General features: G+C 43.4%; 2 protein-coding genes and 1 long non-coding RNA gene across 3 annotated transcripts in view; 2 read left to right on the top strand and 1 right to left on the bottom strand.

Annotated features, from left to right (window-relative positions):
- LOC146050092 (uncharacterized) overlaps positions 1–25312 on the bottom strand; it is a 70981-nt gene that overhangs the window by 19258 nt on the left and 26411 nt on the right. The gene's annotated exons all lie outside the window — the stretch shown is intronic.
- On the top strand, positions 8297–11139 carry LOC146050009 (uncharacterized). The gene is made up of 4 exons (XM_083166772.1): positions 8297–8356; positions 8610–8629; positions 9645–9668; positions 10212–11139. The coding sequence occupies exons 1-4, from the start codon at positions 8347–8349 to the stop codon at positions 11028–11030; spliced, it is 873 nt and encodes a 290-aa protein (XP_083022898.1). The 5' UTR covers positions 8297–8346; the 3' UTR covers positions 11031–11139.
- DISP2 (dispatched RND transporter family member 2) overlaps positions 17136–25312 on the top strand; it is a 31714-nt gene continuing 23537 nt past the window's right edge. The window contains exon 1 of the mRNA XM_083166908.1: positions 17136–17590. Coding sequence (XP_083023034.1) covers positions 17517–17590 — 74 coding nt within the window. The 5' untranslated portion in view covers positions 17136–17516. The remainder of the gene's footprint in view (positions 17591–25312) is intronic.

Genomic DNA, 25312 nt, shown 5'->3' on the forward strand with positions numbered 1-25312 from the left:
GAATATACCCTCAGAAAAACTCTGTCAGACAGAAAGTGAAATATCTGACTGGGAAGAGCAGTTAATAGGCTTGGATGGGGACCACTGCTTTGAAGTCAGATATCTCCGGTTCCCACGGGCCGATTTTTAAAATTCTTATACCCATGGAAAGAGGGGACCCTCAGCTTTCAGCGTAGGTCCCTTAGACTGCTGGGGGGTTTCTGGGTACTCAGAAACCCTCCCTGTGTGCACTACTGTATTGTGTATATACACTTAACAATATTGTTTATGATATGGTTCAGTGATGTCACCCAGCCACTGCTTGAACGCACAGTCATTGAGGATACAGTCAGCTTTGACCTGCATGTATTGATGACAGAAGAAATCATTAACTACCCATTGGAGCATGCATCATTAACGATATTGAGCGTACACACTGGACGTTATGAACGAAATATCGTCTAGGGCAGGAATGTCCAAACTATGGCCCTCCAGCTGTTGTCAAACTACAAGTTCAATCATGCCTTGCCACAGTTTTGCTATAAGGGAATGCTAAAATGATGGCAAGGCATGCTGGGATATGTAGTTTCACAACAGCTGGAGGGCCACAGTTTGGATATGCCTGGTCTAGGGTTTAATGTAAACTAATGCTTGTAATTTAAGCAGTGTGCCTACTTGACACTGCTGCACATAGACTTCCAATCAGGGGGAAACTGCAGGGACTGGAGTCCTTGGCCCTAACAGAGAGGGGGCCCAGGTGTGAAATACAGGAGAAAAAGATAAACTCACTGTCTATTTTGTCCATCCCGGACCCACAATTTCTGATGACGGCCCTACTTCCAATTGCAAGTGTGCACCTTTTATGACATAGGGGTTATTATTCTGATGTAATCGGTCCCCCGTGCACTAATTTTTAGCACCTGCACAATTATGCGCATGTGCAGACGCTTAGTGTGAGTGATCACAGCGTACAGCATGTGCACCATCCCACTCGCAGAGCAGGTGGGGGCATGAGGCTGCGGGGGGGGGGGGGGGCACAGCTCACGGGAACTCACAGCGTTTCATGGGTGTTCCCATGAAACACTGGGCATTCCCGTGGTAATGGCCCGGTGATGCGGGTGTGGGGGCGGGCAGCTAACGTAAACGTGGCCTCCATCATCCATGAATGGAAGAAGTTTGGAACCACCAGGATTCTTGCCATCTAAACTGAGCAATCAGGGGAGAAGGCCCCTATTCAGGGAGGTGACCAAGAACCCGATGGCCACTCTGTCAGAGCTACAGCATTCTTTTGGGGAGAGAGAAGAACCTTCCAGAAGGACAACCATCTCTGCAATCCACTAGTCAGGTCTGTATTTGTAGAGAGGCCCGACGGAAGCCACTCCTTAGTAAAAAGCACATGGCAGATCTCCTGGAGTTTGCCAAAATGCACCTGTAGGACTCTCAGACCGCGAGAAACAAAATTCTTTGGTCTGATGAGACAAAGATTGAACTCTTTGGAATGAATGCCCGATGTCATGTTTGAAGTAAACCAGGAACTGCTCATCACCACGATAATATCTTACCTACAATGAAGCATGGTGGTGGCAGCATGGGAAAGATGAATGCAGCGATGTACAGAGACCTGTTCTAGAGCGCTGTTGACCTCAGACTGGGGCGATGGTTCATCTTACATCAGGACAACGACCCTTCAGCACAACTCTGTGGATGTCCTTGAGTGGCCCAGCCAGATCCCAGACTTGTATCCGATTGAACATCTCTGGAGAGATCTGAAAATGGCCGTGCACCGACGCTTCCCATCCAACCTGATGGAACCTCAACAGGTGATGCAAAGAGGAACTGGCCAAAAATAGGTGTGCCAATGCTGCCAAAGGTGTATCAACAAAGTATTGAGCAAAGGCTGTGAATACTTATGTACATGTGGTTCCGTAATTTTTTATTTTGAATAAATTAGCAAAAATCTCCCAAAAACTTTTTCCACGCTGTTATTATGGGGTATTGTGTGTAGAGTTTTGAGGATGCTATTGACAAAGGATCTATATGATCCGAAACGCGTTTAGCACCACCTAACCCCGGACATTCTGCCTTATCTGGACCTGGGACCATTGTTAAGGAACGGACATTCAGCAGGAAGGACTCTGACCAGATCTAGACTGGATTGCCCTGCCGCTGAGACTGCCTTGTATCCTGCATTGCCCCTGGTTGTGGATATCTATGTGTTTTTATACCCCCCCACAATTGTAAGTGTACATCCTGATTAAATATATAAAGTGTTTATCAGTCTGCACTATCTGTTTTTTCTTTCTCATTCTATGGTACCATTTGTGGAGGAGGAGTGTTTCATTTTTGGACTCATTCATACAGTGTCTATGAAAAGGACTTTATGGTGATATAACTTTCAAATATTCACCCAATCACTTTAATTGGTGATTTATCTGATGGGAACCACCTGAGCGCTGGAGAACTGTCTTTTTTCTTTCTTGTACTAGAGTTTTGAGGGGAAAAAATGTATTTCATTTTGTAATAAGGCTGTAACATATCAAAATGTGGGAAAAGGTAAAGCGCGGTGAATACTTTCCGGATGCATTGTACCGCTGTGCTCATAAGTTTACATACCCTAGCAGAATTTGGGCTTTTCTGGCCAGAGAATATGAATTATAACTCACAAACCTCTCTTTCACTCATGGTTAGTGGTTGGGTGAAGCCATTTATTGTCAAACAACTGTGTTTACTCTTTTTAAATCATAATGGCAACAGAAACTACACAAATGACCCTGATCAAAAGTTTACATACCCTGGAGATTTTGGCCTGATAACATGCACACAAGCTGACACCAACGGGTTGGAATGGCAACTAAAGGTAACCATCCTCACCTGTGACCTGTTTGCTTGTAATCAGTGTGTGTGTGTGTGTATAAAAGGTCAGTGAGTTTCTGGTCTCCTGAAAGACCCTTGCATCTTTCATCCAGTGCTGCACTGACGTGTCTGGATTCTGAGTCATGGGGAAAGCAAAATAATTGTCAAAGGATCTGTGGGAAAAGATAATTGAACTGTATAAAACAGGAAAGGGATATAAAAGATATCTAAGCAATTGAGAATGTCAATCAGCAGTTTTCAAACTCTTATTAAGAAGTGGAAAATTAGGAATTCTGTGGAAACCAAATCACGGTCAGGTAGACCAACAAAAATTTCCGCCACAACTGTCAGGAAAAATGTTCAGGATGCAAAGAAAAATCCACAAATAACTTCAGCTGCAATACAGGAAGTGGTGTGGTTGTTTAGAGATGCACAATAAGGAGGCATTCGAAGAAAAATGGGCTGCATGGTCGAGTCGCCAGAAGAAAGCTATTACTATGCAAATGCCACAAAGCATCCCGCTTATAATAGTCCAAACAGCACAAAGACGAGCCTCAAAACTTCGGGAACAAAGTCATTTGGAATGATGAGACCAAAATTAAACTTTTTGGCCACAACCATAGACGTTACATTTTGGAGAAGAGTCAACAAGACCTATGATGAAAGTTACACCATTCCTACTGTGAAACACAGATGTGGATCGTTGATGTTTTGGGGATGTGTGAGCTACAAAGGAACTGGAAACTTGGTCAAAATTGATGGCAAGATGAATGCAGCATGTTATCAGAAAATACTGGAGGAAAATTTGCACTTATCAACCGGGAAGCTGCGCAATGGACATACTTGGACGTTTCAACATGACAATGATCCAAAACACAAGGCCAAGTTGACCTGTCATTGGCTACAGCAGAATAAAGTGAAGGTTCTGAAGCGGCCATCTCCGTCTCCTGACCTCAATATCATCGAGCCACTCTGGGGAGATCTCAAACGTGCAGCTCATGCAAGACGGCCCAAGAATTTACAGGAACTGGAGGCTTTTTGCCAAGAAGAATAGGCAGCTTTACCACCTGAGAAAATAAAGAGCCTCATCCACAACTACCACAAAAGACTTCAAGCGGTCATTGATGTTAAAGGTGGCAATATTAAGAACTGGGGTATGTAAACTTTTGATCAGGGTCATTTGGGTAGTTTCTGTTGTCATTATGATTTAAAAAGAGTAAACACAGTTGTTGGACAATAAATGGCGTCACCCAACCACTAACCATGAGTGACAGAAAAGTTTGTGAACTATCATTCATATTCTCTTACAAATAGTCAGAAAATCTCAAATTCTGCTAGGGTATGTAAATTGTACAAGCACAACTGTATATTTCAATGACAGTAAAAATCATGATGTGGATTCCGGAATCAGCTACGCTAGATAACAGAGTGCTTCTGGGAAATGGTGGAATGGAACTTCCTGCTGCCAAAGGAGTGCAAACCGAGGCTCAGTACAGTATATTCACCTTTTTATATATGCAAAAATAATTGGCAGGATTATAAATAACTCCCAAACAAATTGTATGGTATGTCAGACATGAGAACACTGAAAATACATTATTTAAAATAGATTCCTATACAATGTCCCTTCCAAATTAGCATGCCAGTGCACATATCCAGGAATATAACATTTAGCGAGGAAATATAAAACAGATACGGTGGAAAATAATAATTTATACAGTGTATGAGTTTATCGCCTGAACTCTACGCTCCTGACATTTATGAGAAGTGACTTGTAATATCCATCCCTGCAATGCTATTAAAATGTCAGGTTACTTTATTGCCTGGAACCTCCCACAAATTTAATATAATCATAGTAATTACTACACGATTGAAATGACTGTTATTAACCGGCAGTTTATCTTATGTTTCATTTTGGTCTTTGCTGAGCAATTATTTTGTTATGAATTTTATATCGCATATTTCTATCAGTGAACACTTGAGGGACACACCTATGTTATACTGGATTCCATGGACTTAGATACATGACACAACACCTATACTGTCAGTATATATAGAGCGCAACTGTCATCCAGAACTCAGAGTCTACTGCCACTTGTCTAAGGTACCGTAAGTATACTCTCCCATCAACTACATGCTTCCTTCTTGTTGATGTCGGCTCGGTCTGCTGTTGGATTTATATAGCAATGCTCACAAAGTTAGGCTGCAGATTGGATTGCTTTCTAAATGATATTATATACTGTTGGAGGAAATTCAACTCTTGGCAATGGCGTGCCACCGGGCTGGCTGGGGTCAATTTTAATAAAGCTTTTAAAAATGCAACCAATGTTCTTTCTAACATTTCTCTATTGCATCCTAGAGAATGATAGATAGAATCTGGTTGCTGAGGACATTGGGGCAGATGTATTAAGCCTGGCAAAGAGATAAACTGGAGTTAAATTGCAAGGAGATAATGCACCAGCCAATCAACTCCCAACTGTCATATTTCAAACACAGCCGATTGGCTGATGCGTTATCTCCTTCCACATTAACTCCAGTTTATCTCTTTGCCAGGCTTAATACATCTGGCCCATTATCCCTTTCATTCATTTTTAGAAGCTTTAGTAAAGTTTCCCTCTTTGTGTATGGTAAAACATTACTAATGTTTACTTTGTAGCTCATGGAGGTGGCTGTATGCAGAAAAATGTTAAGGTACCGTGTTCTACCGCGATGTACGCAGCTGAGAATTACAGCGTCACCTTGAGGGGAAATTAATCTTCCCGATAAATGACTTTACTACGTTGAATTGTGGTTAATAATTATAGGAAACATTACCATATAAGAAGTTTGCTTTAAGGATATCCTCACTGGAGTCCAGATGATTACATCATCTGTGCTCAACCATAGATATCCTTAAAACCTGAACTGTAATGGCAGAGTATAAGAACCTCTGGACTAATCTGATTAAACAAGTTTCACGGAAAATGGTGATGATGACAGAAGAGCTTCTTGTTTCCCGGAAAGAAATGTCGGTATTCAGTACCCGTTTCATAAGCAAAATATATATCTAACTAATATAATGGTTGCTAACACGTAACGGTGAGGGGTAAATTTACAAAAGCTACAAATGAAAAGCGGTTATGTTGCCCGCAACAACCAATAAGAATTTATCTATCATTTCTCTCTTGCCGCCTAGAAAATGACAGACAGAATCTGATTGGTTCCTATGTTCAGTATCACCTCTTTTCATTTTAGAAGCTTGAGTTAGTTTACCCGAGATTCCAAACATAGGTTCACAAATTGAAGAATATTTTTGTTACATTGGGGCGGATGTATTAAGCCTGGTAAAGAGATAAAGTGGAGATAATATGGAAGGTGTTAACGCACCAGTCAATCAACTCCTAACTGCCATTTTTCAAATATAGCTGATTGGCTGCTGCGTTATCACCTTCCAATTTATGTCCACTTTATCTTCACTTTGGCCCTGGTTCAGATCTGATCGCAGTACAAATTTGTTCTCAAAATGGGCAAAACCCTGTGCACTGCAGGTGGGGCAGATGTAACATGTGCAGAGAGAGTTAGATTTGCGTGATTTATTTTGTTTCTGCGCAGGGTAAATACCGGCTGCATTATTTTTACACTGCAATTTAGATTTCAGTTTCAACACACCCCGCCCAAATATAACTCTCTCTGCACATGTTTAATCCGCCCCACCTGCAGTGCACATGGTTTTGCCCATTTTGAGAACAAATTTGTACTGCGATCAGATCTGAATAAGGGCCTTTATCTCTTTACCAGGCTTAATACATCTGCCCCATGGTTTTGTGTTTCTTCTTATAAAGATTACCAATTGAAGGAATGACGGTATTACTTAGATTAGTGTTTTGTGGAGTTTAGGACGGAGATCTCATTGAGTGGATTAATAGAAGCTACAATCCCGCTAGTATATTGGAATGCATAGTAATATAGTACTGTACTATATTTCTATATACATTTTCTATGCTGTTATGTTATGCTGCTATTACTTGAACCTATTTTATTTATAGAGCCATAAAAGATGTTACAAGCATATAAATATATACACAGTTTACACTCCTCCGAGTGCTGACATTCACCTGTATTATCAGGGACGGAGCACAATTTTACAAGTAAAAAGTGATTACAGATGATAATCTGCGCACGGCTTATCCAGGGCTTATACCAATAAACCTGGAGAAAGGCTAATTAACACTGGCTGACATTTCACCAAGGAGCGGGCTACAGTCATCTGATATTAAAGATGATGACATAACTGAAGCATAAATTATTCTAAGAAGTATATAATGAGACAGCCATAGGTGGCAGACGCCCAGTTCATTAGCGGAGCATTCTGCTTTGTCAGATGTACACTTCTCGGCTTTGTATATCTGGATTTAGATCAATGTTAAGATGTATAATCAGGCCAATTATATGTTAGACATCATAAAACCAGCGCAAGGAAAGTTCTTTGAATCTCATTTGTAACAAGTGTTGGCATCGAAATGGGAAGAGGAGATCATAAAAGAGTTTCTAAAGTCAAGCTAAGAATCTATAATACATAGATCACATGTGTATATATATATATATATATATATATATATATATATATATATATATACATACATACACACACACACACACACACACACACACACACACACACACACACACACACAGTGGTAGTTTTTACCTATGGCAGGGCCAATATACTGTAAACTTTCAGGGGGGGGGGGGGGGTTAGTCACTTTACACAGGGGGCCCCCCTCCCTCTTGTCATTTCTGGCCGCAAACTGCACGGGACAATATTACACTATCAAAACACATAGTAAAGGCAGTATAAACTTGGTCAATAAAATACCACATGAAAAGCCTATGTTTGTCACTATGTACCTTACTCTGTAGGAGCCCTGACAGGCTCAGCGCTGCCTCTGATTAAAAACCCACCCACGAAGAGGCGGCTGCTGCTGCTGCTGTCCTCCAGAAGCATATGATGATCTCCACCAAGCAGAGCTCAGCACAAGTCTCTCAGCCTCTGACCTCTTGTGCAAAGTTTAATGGGACTTAGTAATGCTCAGCACCATTAATCATTGTCACATTGGCAGATAGGTGAAGCTGCAGCACTACCCCACTCCCATGCACACAACCTTTAGCTAAAAAATAAATATTTCGTGAAAAATACATGCCAACCATAGGGGCACCTAAATAGAGGGGGCCCCAGGGGTACTGACCCCCTCTTAATACACCCATGACCTATGGGCCAGTTAAAATCTAACACTGTGTTCAGCCCTAGTGAAGCCAGATGCAGTCCGTAAGACTAATGTGCTATGTTTAATTGAACTCTATGTAACATATGTATTGTTTGGCGCTGCAGAACCCTTGGGGCGCCATATATATATAAATAATGATTATAATAATATGAATCCTGTTACATTCTAATTTTAACACAAATATTTGTCTTTCTTCACAGGCATCACTTTACTAGACCTATACAGGCACCAATAAACCTCACCATCAACAATGGACGGAGGTAGGTTCATTGGAACAATTAAAAGGGGATATTTATCATATCAGAGAGTGCTAGCCAATCAGCTTCTGCCTTACACCTTACAAGTGGTGTTTGCAAAAAAAAAAAAAGTTAGGAGCTGATTGGTTGGTCATTTATCTACACTTTTACCTCTCTCCAAGCTTTTATAAAACCCCTTTGATATCAAATATTACAAATCATTATGTGATCGTTATTTCAGTCAATATTTACTAATACGTTTCCTTTTTCCTTTTAGCACCAAACCCCTCAAAGAAGGTGAGATATTAATGTAATTCACACCTGAGATGTAAGATATAGTAAGTTAGTTCCAGTACATTTAAATATGCATTAAGGGAGAAAAATTGATTCCCATCTAGGCAAATGGAGAAGGGGACTTCCCTACCCCCCCCCCCCCCCAAATAAATGGATATATTATCTATGTAATACCTCCCACACTTAGGGGGAACTGTACTAAGTCTTGAAGCAAGAGAGGGGGAGGCCCATGCAAAGTCTCTGACCAAGCATCCGGCAATAAACTCTGGGTACTAGGGTAACTAGGAGACCCTAAAGGCCCCCATACACTGAGCCGATTTGGTCCGATTTCGGCTGATTGCGATCAATCGGACCAATTCGGCTGTCCCTGACATACCATCGGGTCCAATGTGCATCGGACCTGCTGGCCGTCCGACCTTGGACCTCCCTCCTGGTGGCGAGACGGGCGGGAAGCAGGGACGCATGCAATCCAACTCAACAAATTGTGACGGATCGCATGCCTCCCTGCCGCCCGGGAATGTCCCGGGTGGCTCGCAGGGTATCGGGTGTCCGTACACTGCTGCGAGACATGGGCACCTTAACACTGCCCCAGAGTGTTCCCAGTGATTTTCCTACTGCGCATGCGCGAACCACCTCGAAAATGGGCACCGATCCACGGGACCGCTGCTGCTGCCAGCGCAGGGCTCTGTATGGTAAGTAATAGAGAAATGGTTGCACGAAATACACTGCACCCATTATAGATATACCAGTGCAGTGGAGAGTTGTAAAGTAGAGAGAGCAGAAGTACCAGCCAATACAGCTATGTTAGCGGCTGGGTATGTTTGAAAAAATGGCAGTTGGGAGCTGGGTGGTTGGGAGTTTCTCTCTCCGTTTTATCCCCCTCCAAGGCTTATTGCATCTCCCATAGTTACAGCTATTGTTTAGAGCGTGACCTAGACATAACAATTGTCTAGGTCACGTAAGGCAAATCCCTCACTCAACATTTATGTTTTATTCTATTTCTGTTTTTCTGTAATAGGCTTCCGGAAATAAAGCCGGTCTGGTGAGTTTATTTTTGTGAAATATAAGAATACAAATGTAAAATTTGCAATAAGAGTCAAAATCATTACTTGGGTCTTGGTATATTATGGTCATAGCTCTTGGCCCTCAGCTCATATTATATAGAGATTAGCCCATGGTCAGGGGCGCCGAGAGGTAATCCGGGGCCAGGTTAAATGGAGGGGGTGGGGTCACCAGGCGGTGACTCTGGGAGAGGGCATGGCTATGCCTCTCTCCCCAGCTCAGCACATGGCACTGAGCAGTGTGTGCTGAGCTGGGGAGAGAGGCTGTGCTTCGGCAGCAGCCTGTCAACTCTCTCCCCACTGCCCGGCTCCCTGCAAAGGGGGAAGGGGGGGCGAAACCCAGGGCCCTCCAACAGACCCAGGCCCGATTAAAATGTACCCACCACCTCAATGCCACTGCCCATGGTGGAAGACATTTGCCAGTTTAGGGTATTAACTTTGGATTGACAATGAAATGTACTTTATGCCATATTATTTTGTACTAGTATTTTTATATTGATTCTATTTTCAATGTTTTTTAACAGCCCGATGTAAGCCAGGGCAGTGGTCCACAGAACCCAAGCTCTGGACCAATAAGTGGATATCAGCCAGGACAAGATCAAAGCCAACCCAGTGGACCCCAAGGCAGCGGATACCAGCCACAAGGCCAAGGCAGAGGGCTGCAGGGTAGCGGATATCAAGCAGGACAAGATCAAAGCAGGGGACAGCAGGGTAGTGTAAGCTCACAAGGACAAGATCAAAGCAGGGGACAGCAGGGTAGTGTAAGCTCACAAGGACAGGATCAGAGCAGTGGACAGCAGGCTGGTGGATATCAAGGACAGGATCAGAGCAGTGGAAAACAGGCTGGTGGATCTCAAGGACAGGATCAGAGCAGTGGAAAACAGGCTGGTGGATATCAAGGACAGGATCAGAGCGGTCCACAGCCGGGAAGTGGACCTCAGCAACCAGGTCAGGATCAAGGAAGCAACCAGCAGGGTGGTGGATACCAGCAACCAGGACAGGGTCAAGGCAGGGGACAGCAGGGGAGTGTATCCCAGCAACCAGGACAGGGCCAAGGTGGTGACCAACAAAGCCAAGGAGGAACCTGTGGTAGCCAGAGTGGAAGCCAGAGTCAAAGCAGGGGACAGCAGGGGAGTGTATCCCAGCAACCAGGACAAGGCCAAGGTGGTGACCAACAAAGCCAAGGAGGAACCTGTGGTAGCCAGAGTGGAAGCCAGAGTCAAAGCAGGGGGCAAGGTCGTGTGACCCAACCACAACCAGGGGGACAGAGTCAGGATCAGGGACAAGCTCGTGGTGGACAGGACTCTTCTTATAACTTTAGACAAGGAAAAGAAAAGCAATAGACCAGTCAGATACAAGTGAACCCTCTGTGTATTCACGATGACGCATTCTGTCCTGTATAACCTCACTGCGTAGATCTAGTTATAATCATATAAATAAAAGCATATTACGTTTCCCGCAACTGCGGATTCTCTTGTGTGTATTTCTTATGACATCACTCTCGCTCTGTGACCTTAGAAAGGAATCGCATGGAACTTAGAAACCCGCCCCATCCAGTTATTTTAACCCTCCGAGTGCCAACATCTCTGTGAGAGATGTGCAAAACAAAAAAAATTGCAGCGTCGCTCACATTTGTTATATAAATTCAAATAAAAAAAATGTTGTGTGAAAAAAAAAAAAAGACTATATTTCCTATAGAAGCTAAATATTACGGGTCATTGTGATGAAGAAATAGGTTTGCTTGCCAATTTTCACACCGATTTTGAGAAATTCACTTGGCACTCAAAGGGTTAAAGTAATTAGACACATTACACATCCACCGATTAATGGCGATGCCCTAGTACAGTGGTGGCCCTTTACCTCTGACCGGTTGGCCACCCCTGCCCTAGTACATGGTTCTATATTAAAGCTCAAATAATCATAAAAAGTTATTCGTACACAATTTCACTTGATTTCAGTTCATTATTTAACATATTACATCGCAATTAAAGTTCAAAATGATGGATTCTACAATGTATTTTCAGCTTGAGCTGTGACAGTTTTAGCCCACAAACTTTCCACCCTGCCCCCGGTCCCTGTCTGCTTAATATCTGTCTCTCCATATCCAGCAAGTTTAAAACAGAACAGCGTCCCTGTAAAAATTGCTTTCACTTTCTGTTTTGACATCTTTTTGCACACAAAGGAGTGATATTGTACATTGAGTGGGAGTGATGAGTAGTTATATATATATATATATATATATATATATATATATATATATATATATATATATATATATATATATAAAAATCAATATCCCCAATACCGCACTTCTTACAACATTACAATGTGTCGCTAATAACACTAGGTTCCATACTAGTAGAAACCTAACTACAGAAATACCAATACAATAGTGTGTTCAGCGCCCCACTGCTTAGATGAAAAAGATACTTTGTACAATAAAAACCCATGGTATATTTTATCACAAAATTTATTATAAAAGATTCATCCATATACTGTTCAGTAACAGTTGCTCCTTTAGACTGGAGTAGATATTTAACAATTTGTTGAAATTGATCACATAAATATAACACCCAACGCGTTTCGTCTCAAAGAGACTTCATCGGGGGCAAGAACCTCAATCAATTTGATATATTTTGAACGCTCAGCCTTGGATAATAAGGGGGAAATTTACCAATATGAAAAACCTAGTTTTTCGTATTGGTATTTTCCCTACGACTGCATACGACTGTTTAAGTCGTATGCAAAGTCGTGTTCCGGAGGATCAGTTACAAAGCAGTCATATACGACTGCTTTGTAACCCTCCGATGGTGTAATGATTCGTATTAGCGGCCGTATATACGGCTGCTAATACGAATTATTTCTAGCAGTCTGCACGGATCAGTCAGATCCGTGCAGGCTGCATGGTGTAAAAAAAATAGAAAAAAAAATAAATTAAAAAAAAAAACGGCGTGGGGTCCCCCCCACAGCCGAAACCAGCACCAGGCTGACAGAGCCTGGAGCCGGTAATTAAAAATCAGGGAACCCGACAAATAGGGGTTCCCTGATTTTTAACAACCAGCCCCAGGCTCCTGCTCCGGGGCTGGTTCCCAAAATACGGGGGACAAAATGACTAGGGGTCCCCCGTATTTCAAGAACCAGCCCCAGGCAAAACCAGCCAGCGGGTAATGCCACAGCCGGGGGGAGACTTTTTATGCAAGTCCCCCCGGCCAAAGCATTAACCCTACCGACCAGTCAGCCTGGCCAGGGGCCCTGGGGGAGTGGGGACCCCCCCAATAAAGGGGTCCCCCCCCTCCAGGACTTACCTGACCAGGCTGAAGCCTGGTGCTGTCCTCGATGCCCCTGGGCGGTGGGCATCGAGCTGATGGTTTTGTGTAAAAAATAGAATAAAAACCATTGTCTTTTACTGGTGAACTATGAGTCCCAGCAAGCCTCCCCCGCAAGCTGGGACTTGGAGAACCACAAGTCCCAGCCTGCGGGGCATTAAAGGGCCCGCTGGTTCTTGTAGTTCCACAGTAAAAGAAAGAGTTAAATAAACACACTGACACACGTGAAAAATAAAAGTTTAATACACACATTACACATACATACTGATACTTACCTTTCTTGATCCCGTAGGTAGCCCTGGTCCTGATGTCCTGTGTCGTCCATGTCGGCTGTCTGCGTCGTCCTCCAGGTCCATGTCGACGGTCCGTGTCGTCCTCCAGGTCCATGGCGGTGTCCGGGTCCGAAGAAATCCATGTTGGAGCTGTGGAAGGAAATCCTACTCACCTGTTCCTGCGCTGAAGAAGTCTTCTCTTGATCCGACGTAGTCCAGGTAATCTTCCTGCTGTCGCCGGTCCCCGCTGTCTGCGCTGTCCGTGCATCGCGCTGAGGAGAGATGCTGAAGTTTCATATTCGGCGCCTCTCCTCAGACTGAATTCTATTGGCCGCCTAGCAGGCCAATCAGGAGCCGAGAAAGTCGGCTCCTGATTGGCCTGCTAGGCGGCCAATAGAATTCAGTCTGAGGAGAGGCGCCGAATATGAAACTTCAGCATCTCTCCTCAGCGCGATGCACGGACAGCGCAGACAGCGGGGACCGGCGACAGCAGGAAGATTACCTGGACTACGTCGGATCAAGAGAAGACTTCTTCAGCGCAGGAACAGGTGAGTAGGATTTCCTTCCACAGCTCCAACATGGATTTCTTCGGACCCGGACACCGCCATGGACCTGGAGGACGACACGGACCGTCGACATGGACCTGGAGGACGACGCAGACAGCCGACATGGACGACACAGGACATCAGGACCAGGGCTACCTACGGGATCAAGAAAGGTAAGTATCAGTATGTATGTGTAATGTGTGTATTAAACTTTTATTTTTCACGTGTGTCAGTGTGTTTATTTAACTCTTTCTTTTACTGTGGAACTACAAGAACCAGCGGGCCCTTTAATGCCCCGCAGGCTGGGACTTGTGGTTCTCCAAGTCCCAGCTTGCGGGGGAGGCTTGCTGGGACTCATAGTTCACCAGTAAAAGACAATGGTTTTTATTCTATTTTTTACACAAAACCATCAGCTCGATGCCCACCGCCCAGGGGCATCGAGGACAGCACCAGGCTTCAGCCTGGTCAGGTAAGTCCTGGAGGGGGGGGACCCCTTTATTGGGGGGGTCCCCACTCCCCCAGGGCCCCTGGCCAGGCTGACTGGTCGGTAGGGTTAATGCTTTGGCCGGGGGGACTTGCATAAAAAGTCTCCCCCCGGCTGTGGCATTACCCGCTGGCTGGTTTTGCCTGGGGCTGGTTCTTGAAATACGGGGGACCCCTAGTCATTTTGTCCCCCGTATTTTGGGAACCAGCCCCAGAGCAGGAGCCTGGGGCTGGTTGTTAAAAATCAGGGAACCCCTATTTGTCGGGTTCCCTGATTTTTAATTACCGGCTCCAGGCTCTGTCAGCCTGGTGCTGGTTTCGGCTGTGGGGGGGACCCCACGCCGTTTTTTTTTTTTAATTTATTTATTTTTCTATTTTTTTACACTGAAGCCTGCACGGATCTGACTGATCCGTGCAGGCTAAAACGCAAATAGAACAGGAAAATGGTGTTCTATTTTCCTGTCGTATTTGCGTGGGTGTTTTACACCACTAAGCAGCCGTATTATCAGTACGGCTGCTTAGTAAATCAGAAACCACCATTCTTTGAATGGTGATTTCTGTCGTATTCTATCGATGGTGTAGACATTCGTATTTGTAAATACAAATACGAATGTTCCATCTTTAGGACTACGATTTGTTGTATTTTTGGGATTGTAAATCCCGAAAATACAAATTCGTAAAAAAAAGGTGTATTTCTCCCTACGAATACACCTTTTTTCTACGAATCCATTTTGGTAAATGTCCCCCTAAATGTCTTTAATAAGGAAGGATGCAGACTCTAAATTTGATATAGATTCCGGTATTGATACGGTTGATGGCAATTTCTGTATTGATTGCTCTCATATAAGAATGTAGAACCCAAGGTACCAACTGCAATTGAAAATCTGCCATTATTGCATCAGTCCCAAGAATAAAAGATAACTTAAAACCGGTATAAAAAATGTGCTCTGTGTGTTCTCCAAGGCTTCCTGCTGCCAGTGTCAAACATGTCGACCTAATACTTGTGTTAACCTTCCGACCCTGTCAACTTTACCCAATGCAACCTATTTCAGGTATCGAACTAAGGCCTGTCGACCTTCAGTTGTCGACCAATGCAGGTTGACCTACATTGGGATGGCACAATAACCCATACGATCGATCTTATGTGCAGCTCAGGACCGCGCATCGGCTTAATTGTCAAACATCATGACTATAGATGGCTAAATATTTCCATAGCAGTCTAATTAGATTCTTTTTACATAGACCACATTCATCAATTGCCTTGAGTAGTTCTAGTGTAATTGAAGAACACAACTTTAACATAAACAAAATGGAAGCAAGGAACAAGATGGCTGCTATGAATATTTCTGAGTGCTGCCTTGCTGGGGCTTATAGTGCCAGACACAAATAGACAAAAGATGCACGTTCCAAACATTACTAAACAGAATTGTAATCATTTTTTAAATAATAAGGGTTTTTGCACAATCTTGGCCAGAATGTTACAGATTTGGTAAGAAATCTCCAAAACGGTTTTTGCAGTGTAAATGATTGCCGCTTAAACCCCCCCCCCCCCCCCCCCCCCCAAAAAAAAAACCTGGAGATTTCTTACCAAATGTCTCACTTTCTGAATCTCTCATCCTATTAAATTTCCCACATGATATATCACAATATAAAATGTCTAATTAGTGACCTGGGATATGATGGACAATTACCACTGGTTTCCACACAATGCATGTTGTATGTCACCTACCACAGAGATACATGGACTGACAGGTCTTAGTAAACTACACGAGTGTCGTATCTATCCAGCTGAGACCACTTCAGAATACAGATATATGCAGCAAAATGTAATCCGAATCGGTGGCAGGTTTTCAAGTTTTTCATGTTTTTTTTTTGTCAGTTTTTCCAAGTTTTTTTTCCCGAATGTCGACATAGTCGACATGGATACAGTCAAAGTGTACCGCACCCCCTTGCTGTGCTCGCCATGATTTGGGCACACTATTGGTAGACTATTGGGCACACTACTGGTAGATCATGAAATACCACCTGTCTGCACATGCCGACACAATGACCTTACACCATTAAATAAGAAGGAATCAGAACACAGATTTAAGCCACATTATTTTCCATACGGACTTTTCCGTTGATGCTTTTCCTGGTTTAAATATACCAGTTACAGTAATCAATCTTTTACTATGTAACCAATGAATGTTAGGCTTTATCATACCAGTGTCCAGCAATAGTTTATATATTTGCTGGAGAGCCGGCCAGTCACCCACTCTGACTCCCCTCCTATAACCCAACTGGACCTGGTAACCTGTGCTGATGATTTCAGTGACATCACGCGAGGCACCGAACCGCACAACGCCGCACCCTCCCATCTGCCTCTCCCTATTACGATGCGTAGTAAATATAAATAATCTTTTTATAATAATTATAAAATAAACACATTCAAATTGCAATGTAATAAAAATCCGCTGCTCAAGGGGGCCCCAGAGATACCAGTGTAGCGGGCCCCAACATTTGTGTAGATAGATATTTGTTGCAGAAATATTTTAGATTTTTTTTATTTTAAATAAATGTGCGATACTGAACTCAATTTGCTATTTATGCCAAGAAAGAAAAAACGCAGGTTGCACGAGTCACTCAGAAAATAATAGATAACCTCAAACCAGCATTAGGAAAGGTGCATTACTGAGCAGTGTCTTATCTCCTCTGATTCCTGGGTTTCTCCATTCATTGTGATGACTGTAACTCCACCTTACTGCAATAGGCTGTATCTCAACTATTGGTGGAGTGACCTTGCTGTATCATTTCCCTGCCTGTGCCTGATAGGCTCCTGCGCTCTGTCTGTGTTAGCATGGTGACTGCTGTCTTCGGGCTGAATTCTCCTCCCTTTGTGTCCCAGCATTGGTTTAATGACAGGGAGCCTGTATTACGCATGCACACAGAGTGAATGTTAGAAATCAACAGCACAGAAGTCAGCAGCCTTCCCTCCTAGGCAGACCCCAGCCCCACTGAGAGCTGAACAGCACTTCAGCACCACTGAACTGGACAGCAGCCATCAGCACTATCCTCTGGAAAGCAATCAGGATTACTGAGGGATGTAGGGCAGTTGACGCAATACTGATGATTAGCTGATGATCTCTGAAGACTGAAATCTTCTTTCAAATGTCAAATCATTTCTGAGGTGACACAATCTTTATTTTTTTTTACCGAACCACATGGACAGACGCCATTTCCTAAAAGATCATGCTGGTTGCAGCTGTGTGGAAGACAGCCAAAAGCAAGAACCCAGGTAGCAAGAACTGTGTACCCCCCCCCCCCCCCAATTCTGCATGAATCACCATCTGCAAACTCTGATCCATGTCACACATTATCATGCCTGTCCTCTTATCATATTGTCATTCATCCATGCCCTCCGTTCCTCCAAGTGAGTGTTTATCAATAAAGCTCTCTTTCCATCAACATCTATTTCTATTACCCTTATTATATGTCATAGGTTATCATTGTATTCATTGTTCAAACTCTGTGTAGTGTATTCCCCATGTGTGTGTGTACAAACCAGTCACCATTTCTGTGTCCAGCTAGTTTATCGAACAGATGATACATGATTATTCCAGCCAGTGCTACATGTATGTAGATGACCAGATCTGTGTTTATAGGTGATCTTATAGTATTCGGTTACCTTTCGTCTTTTTTAAACCATTTACATGCTACAAAGCAGCTGTAAAATCACCATGTAATAACATAGAATGAACCGTTCTCAATGTAATGATTTAGTCGATGTGTGCTCGCAGTACCATTTAACTATCTAAGCAATAATCTTTCTAGGGCAGTTTATAATAGACTTGGTCTATGTCAGCTTGATGCAGTCATGTGACAATGTGTAAGCCAATATTTACTTAGCTAAGGCCTTGTACATACAGGTGCTCATTTTACACATTTAAAGCTTAATCTTAAAAGACTGTTAAACATGATATACTGTATATATCTTTGTGCTGGGCACATTAACGCATTGATACCTCAATAATGCGCCAGCACATTACCTGCGCTTAAGATTTTTAACGTAGTTAACATAGGGGGGGGTGCCCACATGCCTGTGGGGGAGAGCTGTGGCCCTGCAACCCCTGGCAATGAGCAAGTAAACCCCCCTTGGCATGGAGCAAGTAACCCCCCCCCCCCCTGGCATGGAGCACATAAACCACCCCTGGGCAACTGCCAAGTAAACCCCCCCTGGCAAGGAGCACATAGCGCTCCTGGCATGGAGCATGTACCCCCCCCCCGGCATGGAGCACATAAACCCCTGGCAACAAGCATGGAACCCACTATGGCAACAAGCATGCAATCCCCCTTGACACCATGCATGTGATCCCCCCTGGCAACGAGATTGGGTCAGTCCAGGATGAAAGCTGCATTAGCCGAAAGGGGTTTGTTGACTGCCATTCCTATTTGTCTTTTTGGACATGAGTGTCCCACTATGTTTTTTTGCTTATACCCTTTTGCAACTCAGTCCATCAACAATCTGATGTTGCACAAATAAATTGGAAGATAAGCTTTCCTTAAAAAGGTGTGCTGCCTGTCCTATATCTTTTTTGGATACATGGTACATGGTCTATATATAACAAAATGTACCTGTATGCTCAGTTCAATATTGCCTGTAAGATGCAATAAAGCATCTATACATATATAGGCCTAATTCACGCAGTGCCAGATGGGCCTGGAGCTGAAAATGATAAAGGGCCTATTATGCGCAATGATAGGGGCTGTGGGCAGCACCTTATAATGTGGGAGGGGTGACCAGTGTTCTGGTTGGGTGGTCTGCTCATGGGTGTGGCTTTATTTGTGTAAATACTTTCAACTAATTATATATGCCTGGAAAAGGCAGGGGGCTGGCATAGAAAAAATGCAGGGAGATATATTGACGGGTGCCCTCCATAAGGTGCACCCACAGGATGCCAATGTTCTAAGATACTTGCGGGGTGAGGCGGCACTCCAGTCATAAAATAAAATACTGAAAGACAAAACTTGGTAGACAACATTTCAGCACCGTTTATGTGGTCACCTAAATTTACCACACCATACAGTATACCCCTTATACAAATCATGCAACACAATAGTAACCCCTTATACTGTACTTGCCTCTTACACATTATGCCACATGGATTGAGTCAAAATTCACGTTATGCCACACAGATTAAGGCAAAATTCATATTTTGCCACATGGATTGAGCCAAAATACACACTATACCAAATGGATTGAGCAAAAATTCACAATATGCAAACAGGGGCATTGCGCACCTAAGGCACGCATTAAAAATTTACACTGTAATGCCCATTACATGTTAGGGATCCGATATGATTTCCCGGCGGTCGGGATCCCGGCGGTCGGAATCCCGACACTGGAATCCCGACCGCCGAAATCCCGACAAGGGGGGGACATGGATCGCCCCCCCTTGCGGGCTCGCTGCGCTCGCCACGCAGCGGGCCCGGTGCCTCGCTACGCTCGGCACGCTATTTTATTCTCCCTCTATGGGTGTCGTGGACACCCACGGAGGGAGAAAGTTTCGGGATTTCGGCGGTCGGGATTCCAGTGTCGGGATTCCGACCGCCGGGATCCCGACCGCCGGGAAATTAACCGCATCCCCATGTTAGGCCACACAACATAATGTCCATTACATATTATGCAAACACCATAATTCCTATTAAAAATTATGCTACATAAGTGCTGCTTACCTAAGTGCTCATTGCCAGTGGTTCCATGCTTATTGCCAGGGGTTACATGCTCGTTGCCATGTGTGATTACATGCTCATTGCCAAGGAAGAATACATGGTCGCAGTAACTGGGGGACAGCCGCCGGGCAGAAGTGACAACCATTGACAGCCGGGCAGAGAGCAGGGGGCTGCCCGGCTGTATTCAGAGCACTGCAGGTCCCGGCTATTTGAAATAATACCCCTTTCACACCAGAAAATGCAGGGACTTACCCGGGAATATGGTCCCAGGATCACCAGCCTAGTCCCTGTATTTTCTGGTGTGAGGGGGAGAGAACCCCCCCCCCCCTTAACCAACCAGCTATATCTTTGGAACCAACTGACCCATTTACATGAGATCAGTATCCTATTGAAGAATTTTTGAGTGGGCTTCAATTTATTTTTGTAACTGGGCTGTTTGGTTCCAGAGAAATCTGCCCTCAAACAACATGAACAGCCATGAAATTACATTTCAGAAATGATAAAAATCGGTTTACTCTCAATATCTCTAGAACCAATGAGCCCATATGGACCAGCCTGATATCATATTGAAGGCCCAGCTATTTGGGTTCAACCTCAAGCTTCTGTGATGCCGGAGGGGGAACTGGCAGCCGTTGGAAATGTGTGAGTGTCGGAATTAGCGGGTCCCATGTTATCCTATGGGGAAAACGTTCCAGCTTTGCATGGTGGTATCTCCGGTTCCCGGGGGGCTATTTGGAGAGTGGGTCTGGAGCTGTAGCTCCATCAGGCCCATTGTTAATTCAGCCCTGAATTCACCGTGGCTTGCAAAGCAGCAGTCGTTCGTTAGGCGAATGCACGTCCGCCCCCCCACTGCCCCGTGAATATACGTGGTGGCACACAAATATTCTCACACATCCATTCGCGAGCAAGTGTACGGCCGAAAAAGCATTCGATAGTCGTTGACCATTGAATGATTTTTTTTAGGCCTTCGCAAATAAAAGTCAGTTATAATAAAAATATTCCACATTTTATTGTTTTCATTGGGGCTGCAAAATGCCCCATGCACTGGCTCTGACATAGGCTATTGTAAAATCACAGTGTCAATCAGCGCTGGCTCCTAACAATAACTTTTGTAATTCAAAAATAATGATCAATCAAATGTGCGCGTGCGTATATGTAAATGCTTTATAGGCTATAAGACAGGGGTGGGGAACCTCAGGCCCGGGGGCCATATGCGGTCCGAGTGGCCCGTCCACCTGCCTGGTGGCTTTGCCGGGAGTCAAGTACAGAGGAATTCTCGCGAGAGGTCGGTAGTTCTCGCGAGATTCCTCTTAAGCAACAGCAGCCGGAGACTGTCAGTCCTATTCAGCGGCAGCCGCCGGAGCGTGGGACGGCTGCAGCAAGACAAATTGTAAGAGAAATTTTTACATATGGCCCCCAAAGGATTTTTCCCCCATACAAACGGCCCTTGGCACAAAAAAGATTCCCCACCTCTGATATAAGACATCATTGGTTTAGATTTCATTATCATTGATGGTGGTTGTAGATTGCATGAAAATGTTAGTTTTTTTTATTTCAAAAGCGATGCCAATATCCTTCCTGCTGTGACCAATTCAGCGCTTTAAACTATATTAAGGCCTAAACTGGTGAAAATATTCTTTTGCAGTTTAAAAGGGCTTCAGTAGAGGGGCGCGAGTGCTTGGAGCAATGAGTAGCTGCGGAGGGGTGTGAGCGATTGGACCAATGAGAAGCTGCGGTGTCCGTGACAGTGGCTTTTGATCTTCCTATTCATACACACATCCTGTTTTTTTACAGTGAGGGCTTTGAGACTATTCATGGAGCCTAAGGGAAAAAAATGGCAGTGCCGTGTAGCTTTATTTATGCTTCCTTTGTAAAAAAAAAAGTATCATTTTAATAAATATTATTGTTACCATAAGTTTTATATTGTCAGGGATTTATTAAATCACTTTGTTACCTTTGATAATAAGAAAAGGGATTCTGTGAAGATTTCCTTAAAGTTCTGTGTAACTTGAAACATCAAATATTCTAATTGTTGTAACCCAACGGGGCTTGTTTAAAACACATAACAGCATTCGGGTGTGTTATGACATTCCGGCAGTCACAATCCGACAATCTTGAAGCCGACAGCGTCATCGCGACCTGACGGATCCTAGTATGTTACCCTTACTTTGGGAAAACATTTCCCATATCCTTTCGTACATGATTAAATGATAAAGATCCCCAAAACAGTTATACAAATCAATTCAGGAATGAAGGGTCTATTTCAGTGCTAACGATCGTCCTCATTAGAGCTATTTTTACCCGTGCAGAGGAAGGATCCTAATTACACTTTTCAAGTAAATGAGCCAAGCAAATGAATTTGCTGCCAGGCAAGCTTTAACCCATCCAGTGCCAACGTTGCTGTGAGAGATCCTCAAAATATGCCAGCGCCGTTCCATTTTTTGGATGCAATCTTTAACTAAACTTCAATTCATTGACTCGGCTGTTGTGTATTTATTTATACTAAGAGAACAGTCTCTGAGCGATGCTGCCATTTTTACAGCAACGTTGACACTCAAAGGGTTAAACATGGCTGTAGACTTCAGTTTTCTAACCTGCAGTTCAAATGCTTTGATGTCAGGTGTATGCGATATATGATTCTTTATACAGACATGGGTTTCCTTAATTCAGTCAGGGGCGTAGCGAGGGCGTAGCTGGCGGAACATGAGATCACAGGGCGCCGGAGCCGTGCACCGCCAGCTTGCTTGCTCCCCCGCCTGCCCATCTCCCCCGCTCCCCCCTGTGCCCGGCTGTCTGCCACTATTTTCAATTCAAGTCTCCCGCTGGACCGCTAGCCAATAGGCGCTTGCGGACCAGCAGCCAATCAGAAGCAGCATTGGTTGCTGCTGGACTGCGAGCGCCTATTGGCTAACGGTCCTGCGGTAGACTTGAATTGAAGTGGCGGACTGAGGAAGCCGACTGGCGAAACGCGTATCCAGCTACCGCTCACAACACCGGGGAGCAGCACGAGACGAACGGAGAAAGCACAGCACAGTGGAGATTCAGGCCTGAGATATCCACAGCTCCGAGAAGGTAACACCCTCCGCAGCTCGTACGGAGCTGACGAGCGGTCCGCGCTGCCTTGCAATTAAGTCATCCACCCGGGTGCATTATAGGAGATTTACTCCCTTTTTTTGCTTCTCATATTGTTGTATTTTGCACACATTATTAATTACCTCTGCTTCCCCGCGTGTTGGTGGCTATAAATCATTGCCAGCCTTGAGCAGGGTGTCATTGTTAGATAGGTATTGAATGAATTAGCATTCAGGCTCTTATGCCCTAAACAATCTGCCAGAGAGATTAACTATACAATTTAGTGATGTTGCCAATTTAGCATTAACAATATCAGATTGACATACAGATGAAATTTGGCGATTTTGATTGCACATAGGAAATTGAGAACAGCGTGGGTTGTTTTTTTGTCTTTCTGTTTCATCTAAACTGTTATATAGTATGTAATGGGCATTAAAGTTTGTTATATAGTATGTAATGGGCATTAAAGTTTGTTATATAGTGTGTAATGGGCATCACGGTGTGTTATATAGTATGTAATGGGCATCACGGTGTGTTATATAGTATGTAATGGGCATTACGGTGTGTCATATAGTATGTAATGGGCTTTACGGTGTGTTATATAGTATGTAATGGGCATTACGGTGTGTTATATAGTATGTAATGGGCATTATGGTGTGTTATATAGTATGTAATGGGCATTACGGTGTGTTATATAGTATGTAATGTGCATTACGGTGTGTTATATAGTATGTAATGGGCATTACGGTGTGTTATATAGTATGTAATGGGCATTACGGTGTGTTATATAGTATGTAATGGGCATTACGGTGTGTTATATAGTATGTAATGGGCATTACGGTGTGTTATATAGTATGTAATGGGCATTACGGTGTGCTATATAGTATGTAATGGGCATTACGGTGTGTTATATAGTATGTAATGGGCATTACGGTGTGTTATATAGTATGTAATGGGCATTACGGTGTGTTATATAGTATGTAATGGGCATTACGGTGTGTTATATAGTATGTAATGGGCATTACGGTGTGTTATATAGTATGTAATGGGCATTACGGTGTGCTATATAGTATGTAATGGGCATTACGGTGTGTTATATAGTATGTAATGGCCATTACGGTGTGTTATATAGTATTAATGGGCATTACGGTGTGTTATATAGCATGTAATGGGCATTACGGTGTGTTATATAGTATGTAATGGGCATTACGGTGTGTTATATAGTATGTAATGGGCATTACGGTGTGTTATATAGTATGTAATGGGCATTACGGTGTGTTATATAGTATGTAATGGGCATTACGGTGTGTTATATAGTATGTAATGGGCATTACGGTGTGTTATATAGTATGTAATGGGCATTACGGTGTGTTATATAGTATGTAATGTGCATTACGGTGTGTTATATAGTATGTAATGGGCATTACGGTGTGTTATATAGTATGTAATGGGCATTACGGTGTGTTATATAGTATGTAATGGGCATTACGGTGTGTTATATAGTATGTAATGGGCATTACGGTGTGTTATATAGTATGTAATGGGGATTACGGTGTTATATAGCATGTAATGGGCATTATGGTGTGTTATATAGTATGTAATGGGCATTACGGTGTGTTATATAGTATGTAATGGGCATTATGGTGTGTTATATAGCATGTAATGGGCATCACGGTGTGTTATATAGTATGTAATGGGCATTACGGTGTGTTATATAGTATGTAATGGGCATTACGTGTTATATAGTATGTAATGGGCATTATGGTGTGTTATATAGCATGTTATGGGGATTACGGTGTGTTATATAGTATGTAATGGGCATTACGGTGTGTTATATAGTATGTAATGGGCATTACGGTGTGTTATATAGTATGTAATGGGCATTACGGTGTGTTATATAGTATTAATGGGCATTACGGTGTGTCATATAGTATGTAATGGGCATTACGGTGTGTTATATAGTATGTAATGGGCATTACGGTGTTATATAGTATGTAATGGGCATTACGGTGTGTTATATAGTATGTAATGGGCATTACGGTGTGTTATATAGTATGTAATGGGCATTACGGTGTGTTATATAGTATGTAATGGGCATTACGGTGTGTTATATAGTATGTAATGGGCATTACGGTGTGTTATATAGTATGTCATGGGCATTGCGGAGTGTTATATAGTATGTAATGGGCATTACGGTGTGTTATATAGTATGTAA

Source organism: Crinia signifera, chromosome 12 (assembly GCF_055691185.1).
Source record: "Crinia signifera chromosome 12, ASM5569118v1, whole genome shotgun sequence".
Lineage (NCBI taxonomy): Eukaryota > Metazoa > Chordata > Amphibia > Anura > Myobatrachidae > Crinia > Crinia signifera.

Bases quoted from the DNA above. Each gene is read 5' to 3' on its own strand.
- LOC146050009 (XM_083166772.1), top strand. The intron at 8,630-9,644 runs GTGAGATATTAA...TTTCTGTAATAG, and splicing joins CACCAAACCCCTCAAAGAAG to GCTTCCGGAAATAAAGCCGG. The intron at 9,669-10,211 runs GTGAGTTTATTT...GTTTTTTAACAG, and splicing joins CCGGAAATAAAGCCGGTCTG to CCCGATGTAAGCCAGGGCAG.